Below are 20361 nucleotides of genomic sequence, written 5' to 3' on the forward strand. Positions count from 1 at the left end.
TGCAATCTTCAGTGCTAGTTATCTCCACCAGAGGGAGCCAAAGTACAATAAATAATAGTTACCAGCACTCTGGGTTAGCCTGAGTTATTTTTGAAGGTTTGATAGTGAAAGTGAGGGGCTCCCCATATTCAGTTTGTGTACGTATATAATTTTAACACCCTCCTTTTACTAAATACAGGAGAGAGAAATTCTGTCCTCAGTTACACACATACACCCCAGTGGAGACTGGTGAGCCACACTAGTGTCATAGGGCAAAATTTGGCCCATTGTATTTAGCAGCAATTCTCCCTTACTGAAAGGAGAATCACTGATAGTGAACTATCCCCTTGACAGGGCATAAGAACGACCATACTGGGTCAGACCAATGGTCCATCTAGCTCAGTATCCTGTCTTCTGACAGTGGCCAATGCCAGATACTACAAAGGGAATGAACAGAACAGGTAATCATCAAGTGATCTATCCTGTTGTCCAGTCCCAGCATCTGGCAATCAGCAGTTAAGAGACACCCAGAACATGGGGTGGCATCCCTGACCAACTTGGCCAATAGCCATTGATGGACCTATCCTCCAGAATCGTATCTAATTCTTTCTTGAACCCAGTTATACTTTTAGCTTTCACAACATCCCCTGGCAATGATCTATACAGGTTGATTGTGCATGGTGTGAAGTACTTCCTCATGTTTGAAACCTGCTGCTTATTAATTTTATTGCATTACCCCCTGCTTCTTGTGCTATGTGAAGGGATAAACAACACTTCCTTATTCACCTTCTCCACACCATTCATGATTTTGTAGCCATCTATCATACCCCCCTTAGTCGCCTCTTTTCCAAGCTGAACAGTCCCAGTGTTTTTACTCTCGCCTCATATGAAAGCTGTTCCATGTCCTTAATCATTTTTGTTGCCCTTCTCTTTACTTTTTCTAATATATCATTTTTTGAGTATTCAAGGTGTGGGCGTACCACGCATTTATATAGTGGCATTATGATAGTTACTGTCTTATTATTTATCCCTTTCCTAGTGGCTCCTAACTTTGTTAGCTTCTTTGACTCCCCCTGCACATTGAGTGGACATTTTAAGAGAAATGTCCACAGTGACTCCAAGATCTCTTTCTTGAGTGGTTACAGCTAATTTAGACCCCACCCCCATCATTCTGTATGTCCAGTTGGGATTACGTTTCCCAATGTGCATTACTTTGCATTTATCAACAATGAATTTCATCTGCCATTTTGTTGCCCAGTCACCCAGTTATGTGAGATCCCTTTGTAACTCTTCGCAGTCTGCTTTGGACTTAACTATCTTGAGTAATTTTGTATCATCTGCAAATTTTGCCATCTCACTATTTACTCCTTTTTCCAGATCATAGGGGAAACCACTATTTACCTCTCTCCATTCTGAAAACTGACCATTTATTTCTACCCTTTGTTTCTTATCTTTTAACCAGTTACTGATCCATGAGAGAACCTTCCCTCTTATCCCATGACTCCTTACTTTGCTTAAGAGCCTTTGGTGAGGGACCTTGTCAAAGACTTTCTGAAAGTCCAAGTACACTATATCCACCGGATCACCCTTGTCCACACATTTGTTGACCCCCTTCAAGAATTCTAATATAGTGATAAGACACGATTTCCCTCTACAAAAGCCATATTGACTCTTCCCCAACAAATAATGTTCATCTATGTGTCGCTAATTCTGTTCTTTTACTAAAGTTTCAACCAATTTGTCCGGTACTGAAGTCAGGCTTCCTGGCCTGTATTTGCCAGAATCGCCTCTGGAGCCATTTTTAAAAATTGGCATCACGTTAGCTATCCTCCAAGTCATCTGGTACAGAAGCTGATTTAAATGATAGTAACTTATTACTGTTTAATTTATCTATTTGTTCCAAAACCTCCTCTACTGACACCTCAATCTGGGACAGTTCCTCAGATGTATCACCTAAAAAGAATGGCTCTGGTGTAGGAATCTCCTTCATCCTCTATAGACCAACGCAACAAATTCATTTAACTTCTCTGCAATGGCCTTGTCTTCCTTGAGTGCTCCTTTAGCATCTCAATCATCCAGCGACTCCACTGATTGTTTGGCAGGCTTTCTGCTTCTGATGTACTTAAAAAAAAATTTGCTGTTAGTTTCTGAGTCTTTTGCTAGTTGCTCTTCAAATTCTTCTTTGGACTGCCTAATTATACTTTTACATTACTTTTACTAACACCTGCTTTACTAACAGTCAGAATCACCCTGGGGAGTATTTTGCATGTAGCCATGTGAGAATAAAATCTCTGCTCAAGAAGTCATATTGAAATCAAAGTCTGTTACCCGAAAAATTGCAAACATCTTGCAATTATTTGATGAAACCTTATATGTAATTTTAATATGAAATAAATTTTAAGTAGTTGAAGCTGTTTACAGCAAATGTAACCAGTTGTTAAAATATGAGTAACCAAAAAATTATAAGGCACACCCAGTTGTAGTCAATATAATAAGTTAGCCTGGGCCAAAAATGATACAAAGAAATTCAACTCAGAATTCAGTCCTCCAGTCACTGAACTAAAAAAAACCTGTAAGTACCATGACAGCGCTATTTAAAGTAACCATCAACCAACACAAAGAGAGAAAACAAGGACATATATAATGCTAAAGATGGGATGTTATTAAACGGACATATGTATATTTAGCAATGTTTTAGCAAAGCCAAGTTATGTTTTGATACAAACAATTTAAATGTCATTTATAGTTTTCTTTTCAATTTATTTTTCACATCAGAGAAAATGTCCATTTCATTTTTAATCCAATATACCGAGTAACCTGAAGTGCCAGGAATGAAGTCATGTAGTTCCCCAAGGTATTTCTTCATCTCACTAGAAGAGACATAACCTACAAAGTGAAAATGTATATATATATATATATATATATATATATATATATATATATATATAAACACCACAGAAACTACAGCACTCGGGCCAGTCTTTTTTACTGGACTTTCTGGAGTGTGGAATGAATATCCCCAAAATATTGTTGATATGGGGTGGGGGAGAATCACAGACAAAGTATCACAAACACAGAAATGCCTGGTACTTTATTACTATTTTCAGTGAGATTACATCAAATATTATATAATATATTTCAGAGAAGAACACTTTGTTGGGAAATACATGCAGCTCCTGAAGCTCTGCCATCATTTCCCCAGGGAAAGCAAGCACAGGGTTGCAAATGTTATCAAATCATTAATAGTATGCACACAAGTCAAAGAAAGGCTTTTTCACTGGTGCAAACTGGAGAGAAAGAATCTTTATACTGGGAGTGATGTCCTTGGACAATCCTTCTCTCTACCCCATCGGGTGCACACTGAATGGTTCCTATGCATTAATGTAGTCTTGTTTGAAGAGTACTATGTTAATGCAAGCTAGGAACCTTTTAGTTTGCATCTGCAGCATTCACACAGGAGTGCTACAGTGCAGCACTGGTATGCACTGCTATTCATACCCCCATAGGCCAAACTGTTGGGCAATGTAGACATAGGCTTAGTATAGTGTGGGAATGAACTTGTCTACTAGGATAGAAATTCATTTCTGTGCAGAAAAGACAGGACCAAGCCTATGTATCACTTTAGTCCTGCTTAAGACTTCAAAATAGAATTTAAGTTGCCCATAGGGTTGGCCCTCTGCACAGGGGTGAATTTCACAGTAGGTGAATTATACTGAAAATAATTAATACATGAAAAATATTGTAATAGAACCCCATACTGCACTTACCAGATTCAGGAATCTCTGATAATCATCAACTAAGAAAAGGGGCAGCCATAACACATCCTCTAGAAGGATATCTAGATAATGTGAACTTTTTCTTATCATCAGCATCTAATGACAAACCCTAAAGTGCTCATGAAACTAGATGGAGTATCAGAAGCACAGGTGAGCTCCCAAAGGGTAAAAAAAAAAATGGCAAATACAGCTCCTATTTTTAGTAGGGGAAAAGGTGGATCCAGGGAGTTACTAGACCAGGGGTCAGCAACCTTTGGGAAGTGGTGTGCCAAGTCTCCATTAATTTAAGGTTTTGCGTGCCAGTAAAAGGTTTCGCATGCCAGACCAGCAGCGCGGATGGCAGATGGAATACCAGACCGGCAGCGGGCTGAGCGGGGCCAGCGGCCGGGACCCTGGCTGGCAGCAGTATGCCACTAAAAATCAGCCCACGTGCCGCCTTTGGCGCACTTGCCGCAGGTTGCCGACCTCCGTACTAGACAGTCATTTTAACTTTGATGCAACATCTGATAAACTGCTAGAAATGTTAATACAGCATCACTTTTGATACTTGCAAACACCTAGAGAAATTAAAGTGATAAATAGGGGACAACCTGGATTCATCAAAAACAAATATCAAATCAATTTCAGTGAAAACTATACCCTTTGTTGAACCCAACTGTTAGAAAGTTCACATGGTGAGAAGGACATCTCACTAGGAATAGATGCAGAATTGCATGAATATTGATTGTATAGAATTTGCACAGAAAAGACACACTGCATGATTTTCTGTCTGCATTATAAAGAAATCAAGCATGAACAGGGCATAGAATAGGCCAATCTTTATCAGGATCACCCATAACATTGTTTGCATTTGTTCCATTTGGCAGAAAGTTCACCTATATTAATCTTTACCTGTCACCATGTTGTTCACTGGATAATCCTGAAGTGGACAGTATGCAAGTTTCCCTCCCACTGGTGTTTTTGATACTCTTTTTTCTTTACTGCTGTAGAGAAAAGAAGTGTTATTTTTGCTTCTTTCGTTTACTTTTTAAAGCTTGCTTTCAGGAATGGCTGTGTTACTGGATTCGGCTATTCGTGGGAATTTAAAATTTTCCCTTCCCTGCCAATCTATAGTCACGGCTAAGGGCCTAAATTCCACCAGCAAGAGCCCCTCATTTCTGAAGAAGTCCAGTGTGGCAAGATGGAAATTCTGCAGCAACCTCTGCTAAATTCGCAAATGAAGGTTTTTATTGAATTAAATATGGAAATAAATAATACAATGGGTACAGAATCCATTATCTTATTTATTTTGATATCAGGTTCATTTTATTTCAATCTGGCCTTCCATCTTCAATTTTCATTGCACTGCAGATTTTTGTATTGAACATATAACCACAGTGCAGAAGTTGACAAGAGAGGAAGTTGAAGGTTTTGACATGTAGGCAGGGCACAGTGGGGAACAAGTGGAATACAGTTTGGGATCCTGAGATAAATACATTAGTTGGATGTTTTTGCTAAAATGATCAACAGCAAAATAATTATGGTTGAGATTTACACTGTAATCATTAGGATTCAGAGTTATCGATCAATTGATATGTTATACCAGGTGTGGCCAAACTGCGGCTAAAGTGCGGCTCGCGGAGCCCCCCATGCCTCCCCATTCTCCACCTACCAGACTGGGAGGAGGAGATCAGGGCTTCTACTTTGCAGCGGGGTGGTGGGGCTAAGGGCTTCAGCCCCACAGGAGGTGCCTGCCGTGGCTCAGGGCTTCAGCCCCACAGGAGGTGCCTGCCGTGGCTCAGGGCTTCAGCCCGGCTCTTGCTGAAGCCCTGAGCACCAGCAGGCACCTCCCACAGGGTGGAAGCCCCACCACTCTGCCACAGGGCAGAAGCCCCAAGCAGGTGCACCCGGCTCTCGAACTTCTGAAGATTATCGTATGCGGCTCGGAAGATCAGTAAATTCGGCCACCCTTGTGTTATACGCTCATGTGCCTAAACAGCAGGACCTAAGCAATCCTAACATGGAAATAAAGAAAATACCTTCCATCCAGGTCTTTTTTGCCCTTTATTCTTTGCTCATCCTCTTTTATGCTAGTCTTTATTTCAACTGGTGTTAATTCATCAAGCTGTGGATGTCAACATACATTTTGATTAAATGCATACAGCCCCTTTTGACTTGATAAGGAAGCAAAGGAAAGTTCCTCTGATAACTATCATTTTCAATTTTCTGCCATTCCACGATAGGCACTATCAAATGCAAATTTTACACATGCATGCACACACACACAAAACAAACTTTAAAAATCGCACAAACACCAAAATTGAAGTGGAAACAAAACAGTCTAACCTTGCCCTGCAGAGTGGACTGGGGTTCACCTCAAGGGGGAAATAATCACACAGCTGTGTGATTCCTTTACTGTAACTGCCATCTACAGCCCTTACTTCCTATCTAGAATTTACTTTGGGACTGTTATCAAGTCCAGACCCATTTATCTCAGCTGCGGACACAGGACAGTGAAAGGTCCTTCAGCTGGGCTAAGCTTTTACTACTTAGGATTTTAACACTAAAATCAAACTTTGCAATATAAGGCAGCTTGTGTTGATCATGTTGTCCAGAAATCTTAGCCTCGGCAGGAGGAGATTCTTGCATAGCAGTAATTTGCCTGGGGAGCAAGAGATCTGAACCCAAATTTTTGGCATAGTAGTACAAAGGACTACCATTAAGCTACCCAACCCAGCCAGCAGTAACCAGAGAAAGCACAAAAGCTTTGTAACCTGCTTCTGTGGGTTGAGTGCTTTATATCATTGTTGGCTTTTCTCAATCCATTTCATTATTTTTAAGAATATGGACATTGTTTTCTGGTGATGGTAGTGAATCCCTCTGCAACTCCATTTCCTGCAAGTTCTGAATGATTGCTTCCTGGACACCATGCAGTAGAAGGGGGATACACAGTAGGCCAAAGGCAGTAGTAGACATCTTGATTATCACAATTCAATCCAAAAAAAGCCAAAAACATTTGATCCACTGTTTAACTTGAAGCCCTGGAATGAAATCCTGCCTCCACTGAAGTCAGGCAAAGTTTTGCCATTGATTTCAATGGGACAGGATTTCACCCCGATGTGCATTTAGTACAACCTTACCTGTTCCATCAGGGAATCATTCATCTGCTCCCATATAAAACTACCAAGTTTTCTTCTAATTTCTGTAGTGAATAAAAATAAATTAATGTCAAAAGTATTACACAGTGGTATCTGACCAGCAAAAATCAGTCAGCTAGCAGAGATGATCTTTAACCAAGTGTGAAACAAAACTGTAATGACCACTGATTGGTACCTAGGTCAGGATCTCTAGCAGTGGTTACACAGACTCCTTTGTCTCCGCACAGTAAACAGCAAAACAGGCCTCCCACTCCTGGCTAGACATGCAGTGACTCTGCCCCATGCTAATGCAATCTGTCCCCGCCTTTGGATCAGTCCACCCTGTCCATGCTCTCTGAGGCTGGTGTGCAGTATGAGCTCAAAATAATGGGCCCTGTCGCATGGGCTCAGCTGTTCTGTCAGGTCCAGGCTGAGCACTTATAAGAGTCCCCTTTTACAAGCTGGCTCCCCTCCAAACAGCTCCCTGTCTCCCATAGCTCAGGGTTCCTGCTCTCTGCTTCTTCCTGTTTCCTGTCTGAATCTTCCCAGGTTGGTCCCCCATCTGCTCATTCACTCAAACCCTCCCGGGGGGTCCCTCTTTTTTTTCTTTTACATGGCATAGCAGACTTGATTGGCTAGTCCATAGCCATCACCAACTATAATTCCTAAATACCTAGGGATTTATATTCTCCCCTTAATTGATTAGATAACTTCTACATATGGAGGCATCCTTTCTTATTACCATAAGGCTTGATATCGAGTCTGAAAAAACGACTGCCGCTGCTGGGTGCACACTCCAGATCCAGTTTAACACTACATTATCGCCACCAGTTCAGCTGTCATGACAGCTACACAATCGGATATTCTTTTAGACATATTAATTCCTAATTTTGATACACAATATGCCGTCCCTATTCTTCCTGTTTTTAATCTTTTGGACTCCCAAGGGTCAGAGTTAATTCTGTGTCCTTGTTTTGGAGTGGCACTCTGCTCTGCCTGCCAGGTTTGTGAAGAGTAGCAGGGAGGAGAGAAAAAGTGGGGGTTGGAATGGCATTCCCCCCCCCCCCAACCAATCAGGTTTGTGGAGTGTAGCAGGCGAGAGGAGAGAGAAATGGGGAGAAAGGAAGGGAAGAGCTTTTTGCCCAGCCCCCACATCAACTGTCAAGATACCGGAAACTGCAGGATCCCAAACTCATAGGTGACTCCAATCCATTCATCTGCTAGGAAACAAACGGCCAAACATATTAGCAAAGCAATACATGTGTAATGTCACATGCCCTGACTGGGGGCAGCTCATGGAGCAGCAGCATTTGTGAGTGAGATGGGCATGATCTCACTCACACTGCCAGCCTAGACCTGCACCTAGTAGAGGGATAAGCACCACGAGCAGCAGTAGATTCAGATCTACCTGCACTGCAGAACTGTGGATGTCTCCAGTCCTGGGACACTCCCTATGCCCCTTCTCCCCCAGTACACCCAGACTGAGGTCACTGTAATTTGACCACGTACGTTAAACATCACCAACAGTCTCGGTTTTAAAACAATGATTAAACTGTATGCTAAATGCTCTATATTTTTCCTAACCTTCTTGTACACAGGCAGGGGGAAGGATGAAGTGACCCAAAGCCACTGTCTGTTTCATTTCAGAGCTGGCACTTGCATTTGCAGAGAGATAACAAGAATGAAAAATTGTAGCTTTACCCTCTATATAATCTAGGCTCTGGTGTATTCTAGAAGAAAGAAAAAAAAACAGAAAAAACTTTTATAAAAAAGAAATGTGAAAAAAACAAATCATAATTATTTGAATGATCAATTTAACCCTAGAGTGTACCAAGGCTGGACACAGTGACTAATGAGTTTAAAGGGATTGTAAACTCTTTAATGAAGAGACTGTCTTTTTGTTCTGTTTGTGTATGGTGCCTAGCACAATGGGATCCTAGTCTGCAACTGGGGTTGCTATGCACTATGATAAGTCAAATAATAAATAAAAATAAGAATACTGTCATGCAACTGACCTACTTTAAATTGTTTCAATTGTTGTAAATATTAATATTTCAAAAGTTAATATAAAGCTGTCACAAAAAATAGAGAGCGGGGTGGCCAACCTGAGTCTGAGAAAGAACCAATGTACATTGCCAAAAAGCCACGGTAATACGTCAGCAGCCCCCCATTAGGCCCGCTCCCAGCGCCTCCCACCCACCAGCAGCCCCACCGATCAGCGCCTTCCCCTCTCCCCCCACACCTCCCAATCACCTGTTTTGTGGCATGCAGGAGGCTCTGGGGGAGGAGCGAGGGCCCGACAGGCTCAGGGGAGGGGGCGGGAAGGGGTGGAGTGGGGGCAGGGCCTGTGGCAGAGCCAGGGGTTGAGCAATGAGCCCCCCAGGCACATTGGAAAGTTGTCGGGAGTCGGTGCCTATACAAGGAGACGCATATTAACTTCTGAAGAGCCGCATGTGACTCTGGAGCCACAGGTTGGCCACCCCGATATAGAGCATGTTTTACATCCAAAATCATTAATTAAATATATAGTGCATGGAAACTGATATTACAGATACATTTTTATTTTGAAACAAATTACATTAAAAGCATTTTCTCTTTCACTATCTGTCAAGTCCTGACTTCAGGGTTGTGCATTTTTCCTGACAGTTGATGCAAGCGGAACTACATATAACTATGCCAGACAGGTAATAATTGGTATAGTTCTGTCAGAAGGTTACAGTGTTATCAGCTGTTGTGGGGAAAACAAATCCTTAGCTCATAACTTGACTGGTAAATGCCTGCAAAGGTGTAGGGATAGTTATGAAATGACAGAATTAAAGTTAGCTTGAGTTTGGTAAAGAAAATAATATATTTGCTTTATGGTGCGTGGCTAGTAAGGAAAAGGCCCCAATCAGCAAGGAAAAAAAGGCCACATCAGCCTCACCAACCCACTGAAGCAAGGAGGCAGAGCCCACAGATCAGGTAAATATGTATTTTATATACTAAATGGCATGGCTGTGCAAACGGTTAAAGAAATGGTTCAAGTCCTTTGAATAGAAGTGAATATCTTTACATTGTTTCAAAGCCACAAAGTATTGACAAAAACCTGCACTTAATGTTTGGTGACCTGTTGGCCAGCACCATGCTCCAAAGCCTTCTTTGGCAGTAGTATCATCATAGTACACAATGGGGTGTTACTTCAGAACTGAAGCCAGTGATGTCATAAAAACTAAGCAGAAAAGGGAAAGTTTTTAGGTAATAACATGTTGAATTCCCGTTATCCTGATTAATAGGAGAAGGTGGTACATATGGCTAAAGTTAACAGAACATTGACAATTCCCTGTGTGTGTCATCTGTAAAATGTATTTAGCTGACATTTAATCTATACCAGCGGTCCACAGCTCGCCCGAATGCGGACCAATTAGCACACAGCTGTGGCCCAGCTGTGTGCTAAAATAAATTCAAAATGTCTTGCTCTGGTCTGGCAAGGGGTGGGCTGGCTGAGGGGGAGACAGTGTCCAGCAGCCTGCAGGAGCACCCCTGCCAGCAGGGGGCAGGAGATTGCCGCAGGGGGGCAGGGTGTAGGAGTGGGGGTCTCTGGGCAGGTTTGTGGGGGGTGGGTAGAGCACACTGGGAACTAGAGGTTTGCAGGGGTGCTGCAACACCCCCAGGTTTTAAATGGGGCTCAGCTCCTGGCCCCATACCTCGGGATCCTGGCTGCCGGTCCACACCGGTTGCTCTGCTCCTGGCCGGGGGTCCCGAATGCCTAGCCCCCTTGGCAGGGTCCCTGGGTCCAGGTTGCAGGGTCCAGTTGCTGGCCACACATGGTGGGTCCACGGGTCCAGCTGCCGTGTCCAGGGTTGTGCTCCTGGCCCCACTCTGTGGAAGGGTCTCTGGGTGGGGGGCGCTGGGCATAGGGGACTGTAGGGAGTTTTTGGACAGGTGACACTGTGGTTCTCAACCTGCAGGCCATAAGGATAAATAGGTTGAGAACCACTGATCTATACAAATATTCACTTCATGATTGAGGATCTTTTACAGTCTTTTCTTCATTTTAAGCTTTGCAACTCTTCTTTAAAAAAAACCCGCTGTCAAGCCCTCTTTTGTTTTTTGTATTTCCTTTCCTTTCCTTTGTTTGTAATAACTTAGCAGACTGAAAGTAAAATTTCTTTCCCTGGCGATTTGGCTGTTTTCCATTTGGAAAGTATTGATTTTTTTTCTCCCACCTTGTTTATAAAGACTGAATTTTCTATGTCTCTTGTTTTGATTACATTCTTATACCTCAGCGAAGAAGTCAGCAACACTCTGGGATTTGAGGTTGTCAGCTAACTGCTACAAAACCAGCTGGGAGAGCATAACAGCAGAAAACATTTCATTTAACTGTAGAATTAATGCTGGTTTGGAAAATTAAACTACTTTCCTTTTTTGCATTTAAGTTTTTATTAACAAAGGCCAGGTCTACACACACATTTTGTATCAGCATAACTATTTTGATTAGGGGAGTGATATATATTTTTAAACCAAAATAGCAATACAAGTACAACCCCTATTATGAATGCAGTTATACTGATATATAAGTGCCTTCTATAGCTTTTTCCCCTTACCTTACAGGAATAAGCTATGCAGTATAAGCACCTTTAAGTTGTGTCACTTTAGCTGTACTAGTTAAAGCTGTACAACTTTTGCATATAGGGAAGGCCAAAGTGGTTTGCTATGAGCCTTACATATCCTGTCCAAGACATCTTACCTACAGTTTATTGTGGTTGTGATTTTCAGAAATGCTCAGTATTAGCCTAACACTGCCCCCTTTGAAGTAATTCAATGGGAACAGAGTTGGGCACTTTTAAAAATTCCATCTGTGTTTTTAATTTACTGCCATTAAATATTTAGATGGTTATTTAACACACTCATTAATGTTAATAATGTTTGTATTGCATTATGTTTTGTATATAATTAATTGCACAGATGAAAAACTCAAAAGGTTAGATGTATACGATATATACACTCAGAGCTCTAACAGAGGCAGGATGCACAATATTTCCAAAACTATGGTAAGGGAATTCTCATAATCCATAACAAAAACAGGAAAAGGAAGGAGAATTCTGTTAGCTGAAGGCACTTTTAGAGAAGCAGGGGAGGGGTGATTAGGGTCAGGGCATATCCACAAACACTCCACAGATGAGAACACAGCCAAACAGCTACAAGAGTCAAACCTACAAAGTGTACCTCTGTGTATCAGGGTGTGAAGCATCACTGCTGAACAGGTAATCAGCACCATGATGAGTTGAAATCACGCCTCCTTCAGCCACTGCAAAAAAAAAGAGCGCATATGGCACTCTTGGTTTAGGATTATTACCCCCAGTATATTCAGAACACCTTTATATTTGTGGAGGTCAATGTCTCCAGTCCTAAGGAACAAAATATGAACTTCTGCTTTTTACCTGACAGTTCAAGTCTAAAAATCTATGACTAGGGGTGAAGGCCAGAGGGATCGTTATTATCATCTAGTCTGACCTCCTGCATAACACAGGCCAGAGAACTTCACCCAATAATTCCTGCATCAATCCTACTCAGCCTAATGCAATCCTACTACAATTTATCTTCTCCATTGTTCGGCCATTTGAAATGTTTACAAAATCTACAAAATGCAATATTTTGAGTTCTCAAACTATTTAAAAAATGTATTTGGAGACCTTCAAAGCCTAAGGACCAAGGCATATTTTCCTAACCCATCACTTTCTTATTCTGTGGCATATAAAAGAGTTCATTCAGTTCTTGGGAACTTATGCACATTGTAACTGCCCTGATCAATCATTCTCCCTTGACAACAATCTTGCATTCATTCCCTATTCTACTTCCCCAATGGCTCACACTGGAACTCACAAGAGTAAAACAGCCCCTGCCAAGTGAAGTTTACAATAAGGCTGTTTCTGGTGTACTTGGAGAGCAGGAGTTTGGTTCACAGTCTGAATGAGCCCTCCTCAGGGCAGAAATGGAAGGCACAAGGAAAGGTGACTTGCAGACACATTTCCCCCTCCCTCTTTTAGAGCTGGCCAGCAACCTGCTCTAACTTTGGGCTTATCCACACAAACACTTAGATCCAGGGCTTTGGAGCTGTGCTCCGGCTCCGCTCCAGCTCCAGGCAAAAACCTGCAGTTCCACTGCTCCGGAGCTGCTCCGTGCTCCATCTCCGGGCTCCGCTCCAAAGCCCTGCTTTGATCACAGCAAGCACTAGCCTGCCACACACTAAGTGTCCATGTGGACTCCGCTGCCGTGCACTAAAAGTTTCATATTGCACTTTGACCTACCCCACTTTGAAACAAGAGATTAAAATCTATGAATTAAGGCCAGAAGGGACCATTGTTTGCTCTCTTGTATAATACAGGCCGCAGAACTTCCCCAAAATAATTCCTAGTTCACTCTTTTACAAAAACATCCAATTTTGATTTAAAAGTTGCCAGGTACGAAGAATTCACCATGATTCTTGGCACATTGTTCCAATGGTTAATTACCCTCACTGTTAAGAACGTAGGTCTTATTTCCAGTCTGAATTTGCCCAGCTTCAACTTCAGGCCACTAAATCGCATTATAACTGTCAAGGCTGATTCCCCACTCTGGCACTTTGAGTGCAGAAGGTGGGGGCCCACAAGGATTCTAAAAATTAATACTGGCCAATCCAGGCTTGTATTAAACTCCCAAGGTCACAGATTCTCTCTGACCTTGGATGGGTAGATTCTGCCACCACCCAAGTGCAAAAACCCCTTTGAAAACCCAGGAAAAACTTGGGAATTCCTCCCTGTAGGGTACCCTCAAGCCCTTTCACTCCCCCGGGGAAGAGTTGAGAAAGAAAACAAAGGAAATCAGCTGTTGCCACCAGCTAATTAAACAACATTTGCACAAAGCTCTTAGGATACAAAAATCCAATCCTGTTCTTAAAAAAGGTAAATTTTATTAAAGAAAAAGAAAGAAAATACATCTGAAAACTTAGGCTATTGCTAGATTTAAAAGAGCAAATACAATAATTAAGCATCAAGAATGGTTTTCTTGAAGTGCTGCTTAAAGGTTACAAGCAAAACGAAAGCATTTGGGGTTAGCACAGAGTTCATAAGCCATAAAGAAATAAACAGGGATAAACCTAATCACATCTTCCTAGACATTTCCTGATCTACTTACATATCTGGGGTGTCAAATGAGTAGTTTCTAGGTATGATCTGATGACCCCCCACCCCCTGCCCTTCATTTATCACAATAACTTTCTCAGCTAGATTAAATATTTAATAAACCAATCTTTTCAATATTTGTTCCCCATGGAGGTACTTAGACTGTAATCAAGTTATGCCTTAGCCGTCTTTGTTAAGCTAAATTGATTGAGCTCCTTGAGTCTATCACTATAAGCCACGTATTCCAATCCATTAATCGTTCTCTTGGCTCTCTCTGAACCCTCTTCGATTTATCAATATCCTTCTTGAACTGTGGAATCCAGAACTGGACACAGTATTCCAGCAGTGATTTCACAGTGCCAAGTAAGAGGTAAAATAACCTCTGTACTACTGCAAATTCCCCAATTGATACATCCAAGGACTGCATTAGCCTTTTGGCCACAGCATCACACTGGAAATTCATGTTCAGCTGATTATCATTATCCATCACAACCTCCCAATCTTTTTCACAGTCACTTCTTCCCAAGATAGAATCCCCCATTCTGTAAGTAGGGCCTCCATTCTTTGTTCCTAGATGTGTATGTGCCAAATATTGCAATCCCATGCAGTATCTTTGGGGACCATTGTATTCAATTTATGAATTGTTTATGTATGATTGTGTTCTAGTCCATCGGGAAGGGTTACCACAGCTCATCCAGAAACTAAAAACAGTGGAAGGTGATTACTCTGGGAACTGTAAACAACTCCAGAGAAGCATCACCCCCAGGGGTATTTGCAAATATTGCTTCAAACTGTGTTTTCCAGAGATTTAAACAAAGAAGAGGCTTTTGGTATAAAAACCTGATCCAGCAAATGGACAGGACCTTCTGGCCAGGGAAGCGGGGGCCACCCTTGTGGGTTGGAAAGACTTTGGCCTACTAGGGCCCCATAAGACTGATGGGTGATAAGCTTTTAGCATGTACATTTATTATTTTATATGTTTTTTCTGTAATGCTTTTACCTTAAGAATAAAGACACTTGCTTAGAAAGAGCTGTGTGTTAATTGTAAATGCTGGCAATACACTCACTGTTCATTGCCCCCTGAGAGAAACCAACAAACAGATGCTGGCTGTTAGGCAGACTGACTTGCTGGGGATGTCACAGTGTAAGGCAGCTGTGCAGCTTTAAAATCCCAATCAGAAAGGAGTGGGACAAGGGTCTCTAGCCAGAGCCAGGTAATGACTACAGACCTGTCTGGTCACTCCTGGAATGGACTATGGGGATAGGGGGGAATACAGGCACAGTTACCCTGAAACTGTGACAGTATACGTTTACATGGAGCTGTATTAAAATGCACATTGTTTGCCTGTGCCCAGCTTACCAAGTGATCCAGATTGCTCTATATCAGTGACCTGTCCTCTTCCTTATTCACCACTCCCTCACGTTGTTTCATTTGCAAACTTTATCAATGAGGATTTTGTGTTTTCTTCCTGGTCATTGATAAAAATGTTAAATAGCGTAGGGCCAAGAACAGATCCCCGCAGAACCCCACTAGAAACACACCCACTCAATGATGATTTCCTGTTTACCATTATATTTTGAGACTTATCATTTAGCTAGTTTTTAATCCAGTTAATCTGTGCCATGTTAATTTTATATCATTATAGTTTTTTAAATCAAATGTCATTTGTTACCAAATCAAATGCTTTACTGAAGTCTAAGTATATACATCAACACCTTTTTCAACTAACCTTGTAATCTCTTTAAAAATCAACTTTATTTGATAGGTTCTATTTTTCATAAACATATGTTGATTGGTATTAATTATGTTATTCTCTTTTCATTCTTTATTAAGTGAAGCCTGTATCAGTCGCTCCATTATATTGTCCGGAATCAATGTCAGACTGACAGACCTATAATTATCCCCAAGTCATCCCATTTACCCTTTTAAAATTGGCATATCAGCTGTCTTCCAGTCTTCTGGAACTTAAGTCTTTCAAGACTTATTGAAAATCAACATTAACAGTCCAGTGAGCTCCTCATCCAGCTCTGTTAAAAGTCTTGGATGCCAGTTAACTGGACCTGCTAATTTTAAAATGTCTAACCTTAGCTGTTATTCAACATCCTCTTCCAATACTAATGGAATGGAAAAAGAGCTATCATATGATATGACATCATCAGTTTTTTTCCCAGATACAGAACCAATATTTGTTGAACACTTCTGCCTTTTCTGCATCATTATTGATAATTATACTATTTCCATCTAGTATTGGACTAGTATCATTGTTTGGAGTCTTTTTGTTCACAGTGCACTTAAAAAACTCTCTTAATGACATTAACTGTCAGTCACAGAGCTCGCCTGGTGTCCCTTTGCTTCCCTTATCAATTTCTACAATTCCTAGCTTCTGATTTATAATTATTACTGTCATCTTCCCCTTTCTTCCACTTGTTATATTTTATTTTTTTATAGCTGTCTTCACTTCCCCTCTAAACCAAGTCTCTTTTTTAACCAACTTGGCATTCTTCCTTGATTATGGTCTTTTGGGCATCTAATAAAGTGTTCTTAAACAATTCCCAATTATTATTCATATTTTTCTGATTAAATTCTTCCTCACAGTTGATTTGGCTCATAACCGTTTTCAGCTTGTGAAATCGGCCCTTTTAAAAGCACCAAATGTGTGTGTGTATTAGTGGTCTAGACTTTATTCTGTTTTCACTTTACAAACGTGATCAAGTTATGATCATGTGTACCTAAGCACCCATTAATTTTTAGTTCTGCGATCTGTTCCACTTTATCTGTCAAGACAAGGTCTAATACAGAACTCTCCTGTGTTGGATGCAACACCTTGAGTTAGAATATTGCTATCTATAATATTTAGAAATGCCAAAGATGTTTTAGTACTGGCAGCATGTCATGTCTAGACTGGAAATAAGGTGTAAATTTTTAAGTGAGAGTAATTAACCACTAGGACAATTTACCAAAGGCTGTGATAGATGTTTTTCTAAGAGAGGTGGCTCAAGGAATTATTTTGGGGAGGTTCTCTGGCCTGTCTTACACAGGAAGTTACAGTAGATGATGACAATGGTCCCTTCTGGCCTTGGAGTCTATGGAGGTGTCAGTTAGACTGAAGCAACCCATGATCACAGTTAATTTTCCTACCCATTGTAGCAGGCTGTGCCAGGAGCCGGTCAGCCTGGTCCCCAATGAGCTCTGATGGTCTCAAAGCACTACCATACAGAAGTTCTGGGGTGCAGAAACTGGGGGCACAGGGACACGCAGCTGCTAGTAAGCACTATCACCAGCTGGCCCTGTGCTAAGTATCAGACATCCTCACACAGGCTGTGACGGTGCCCACAGGGCCATGCCTGCAGCTGGGAACAGCCCTTGTGAAGCAGCTCCAGGGGTGACGCTCCCCATCCGCTGCCCCATGTAGGACATGGGCTGTCAGCTGGGACCCCTCGCCCGGGACCCCTCAGCGTCCTTTTACCCCACCTGAGCCATGCGGAGGGAGTGGGCTGCCCTGGGGAAGGAGGGCGGCTCCCCCCAGGGCAGACCAGGCAGAGTCATAATGTGGTGCCGCAGCAGCCTGGTGGGTGACCCTAACCAGACACTCGTTGCTGCCCACTCAGCCCTGACAACGGCCAGAGCCCAGCCGGGGGAGGGGGGCTGCTCTGGCGGTAGGCACCTGCCCAGCGCCCCAGCTCCGAGACCGAGTCAGCCCCAGAGCGCTTCCGCCCGCACAGCCCCCGAGGGCAGGGTGCGTCACTGACTTCCCACCCCCGGCCTGTGCCCCCCTCAGCAGGGCCTGCCTCCACCCTCAGCAGGATATGACACTGCCCCCTCTCCAGCTGGGCCACTCAGCAACGTTTGCCACTGCCCATGGGCGGCGAGTTTTTTGGGCCCTTGGTGCCTGGGCACCAGGAATATTCCTGGCCCCGGGCCCGGATCCAGCCATGTTTGAGGCCAGGTCTCTCCCTCAGCCCCGCTTTCCGCCCCCTGGGTGATTTAAAACGGCCCAGGGCCCCCACCAACCACCAGCAGCACAGCAGAGCTGAGTGGCTTCCTCTCTGCTCACCCTATGTGGTACCGGCCCCTCCCTGCAGCCCCTGGGCAGGGTGGGTCTGTGTCCCGCCCCTGTGGCCAATAGGAAGCTGCAGGGGCAGTGCCTGGGGTTAGCAGCATGCTGAGGCCCCCCAGCCCGCCCTGCCTAGGAGCCCAAGGTAAACGCCACACCCCCAACCCAGAGCCTGCACACAACTTGCTCCCAGAGCCTGCACCCTTCACCCCCTCCTATACCCCTACCCCATCCCAGAGCCTGCACCCCAATCCCCTGCCCAGGGCCTGAACCCCCAACCTAAACTCCCTCACAGAACCTTAGGCAGGTGGGGGCAGAGTTTGGGGGGGGGCGGGCTCTGGGCATTCTGGGCACCACCAAAATTTCTACAAACCTGCCAACCCTGCCTCCACCCACCTCACGCCCCCATCAGCGGGGTGTGTCCAGTGCCATCCCGACCCATACACAAAGTACGCAGCTGCATAGGGCAGCAAGAAAGCTGCGTGAGGCTCCATCCCCTGCCCCGCCTCTTCCCCAAGGCCCCTGCCCCGTCCCCATTCCATCCCTTCCCCAAAGCCTCCACCCCTGCCCCGCTCCCCTGAGGAGGGCCGGGCCTGCACGCACCGGCGGCGAGCGCGGGCGGGCGGTTCCCCCCCCCGGGGGGGGGCTCCCTAGGGCCCAAGAATAACTGGCCGCTCGGCCCCCCCCTCACCCCACAAATCGCGGAGTTCCCGGCTGACGCTCTGCGAGAACCAGGCGCTGCGGCCCCGGAACATCCCGACACCCGCGCCTCAGAGCGAACTCCCGGCCCTCAGCTTGGCGGACAGCGTGGAGGAGGGGCCTGGAGCACTGCCCCGCCCACCGCCTGTCTCCGGGCTGTAGGGGGAGGGGCCTGGAGCACTGCCCCGCCCACCGCCTCTCCTGGGGCAGCGGAGAGTCCATAATGCGGCTTGATCACAGCGCCCTTAAACAGACACGCTCACCCCTCGCGTCATATTCATTGTATTTCTCTTTTGCAAACTTCTCTGTTTATTAACTGCAACACGTTATAGTCAAGAGATCAGTCGAACAAAGACAACAAACAACTTGGCTTTCAAGCAAAGTTATACAGCGAGAGCCTGTGTGTATAAATTCAACTGGGAAAATGTAAATTATAAGTTTATTTAAAGAATGCTCCCCTGGCGGAAACTCACAAGTCCAGCCAGGCCAGACTCAGTTCAGAAAAGAGAATACTAGTACTGTACACAGCTTTCAGATGAACTGCAGTAAGTGCTAAATATTTTTAACATTAACAAAAAAGTGAACATAAACTCTAGATTCTAAGAGGATGCAAAAAAGCAGTGTGTAAGGATGCATCCCCATCATCATTATGACTTTAATGAGCAACAACAATTAACCAGGAAAAAAAGCTGTCAGTAATATAAGTTTTCAACTTTAAATCTGAAAAACAATATAATACAAGTGTCCAGCACTTATAGTAAGGACTGCATTCTTCTCTCACACTGGTGTAAGCCTGCTGTAAATCAGAGAACAATCAGGCCCTGAGTATTTTCCATTCCTAAAGATATGTCCTTGTATCAAACCAAGTATTCATGGCAGAATTTTAGGGGTCCACTTTAACTTCCTCTAGCAATTTTAGGGGTGAAAATTATTTCTTTGTCATTAAGATTTAATAAAACTGCTACCCTAAAGCACTGCTCTATATGTAAGGGCTTCTTGAATGTTAAGGACTACAAGATTGTAATGTGTTGACAGGTGGTGCTAGTTAGATCAAAGACTTCTGCTCCTTCATAGATCTCTGGAATCTGGACATTTTCACTTCTCACATGTTCTCCAATATTTCACACTTCTTTAGAGGGCTCTACAATTCTGAGTTGTCAGTGCCATGATCTGCACCCACTGAGCTCTATGGGAGTTTTGCTATGGACTTTAATGAGAATAGGGTCAGGCCTCAAGTAAACTTGTTTCTTTTCTATAACATCTTTCTCATTGTCCTGTATTTTAGTCATGCCATGGTTTGACTGCCTCTGTGCTCCTCACTCATCCCTTATGATTGTTTCCATTGGAAAAAAGATGTCCTTTTACATTCGTTTAAAAAACTGGCTCATGCCAATGGACTTCAGTGACCTCTTTAGCTGTTCAAACTTCAGTACAGTTCTTGGTCTCCATTTGCTACTTTTTGTGTTTAGCAATAGCCCCTGTGCAGCTGTCAGAAATTCACTGCTGTTCTTTGTATTAGGTTCTGCTCCTGCCCCCTTCTAATTGTATTATTTTAAAACAAATCTATCTGCAATGGCATTTTGGGCTGTATAAAGTA

The 20361-nt window shown here is 43.4% G+C and overlaps 1 protein-coding gene across 3 annotated transcripts; it reads right to left on the bottom strand.

The window, feature by feature from the left end:
- Positions 1-1932: 1932 nt before the first annotated feature.
- Positions 1933-18910, bottom strand: TERB2 (telomere repeat binding bouquet formation protein 2). 3 transcript variants are annotated; one of them, XM_034784845.1, is made up of 7 exons: positions 18757-18910; positions 12077-12158; positions 8456-8601; positions 6875-6936; positions 5774-5859; positions 4647-4738; positions 1933-2865 (listed from the first exon to the last, which is right to left on the bottom strand). In XM_034784845.1, exons 1-7 carry the CDS (start codon positions 18818-18820, stop codon positions 2720-2722), a joined length of 678 nt encoding a protein of 225 aa, XP_034640736.1. In that variant the 5' UTR covers positions 18821-18910; the 3' UTR covers positions 1933-2719. The 3 variants fall into 3 exon arrangements, with proteins under 3 accessions (XP_034640736.1, XP_034640735.1, XP_034640734.1); XM_034784844.1 differs by having other exon boundaries at positions 4647-4735; positions 12068-12158; XM_034784843.1 differs by having other exon boundaries at positions 12068-12158.
- Positions 18911-20361: the final 1451 nt, after the last annotated feature.

Source organism: Trachemys scripta, chromosome 10 (genome assembly GCF_013100865.1).
Source record: "Trachemys scripta elegans isolate TJP31775 chromosome 10, CAS_Tse_1.0, whole genome shotgun sequence".
Classification (NCBI taxonomy): Eukaryota; Metazoa; Chordata; order Testudines; family Emydidae; genus Trachemys; species Trachemys scripta.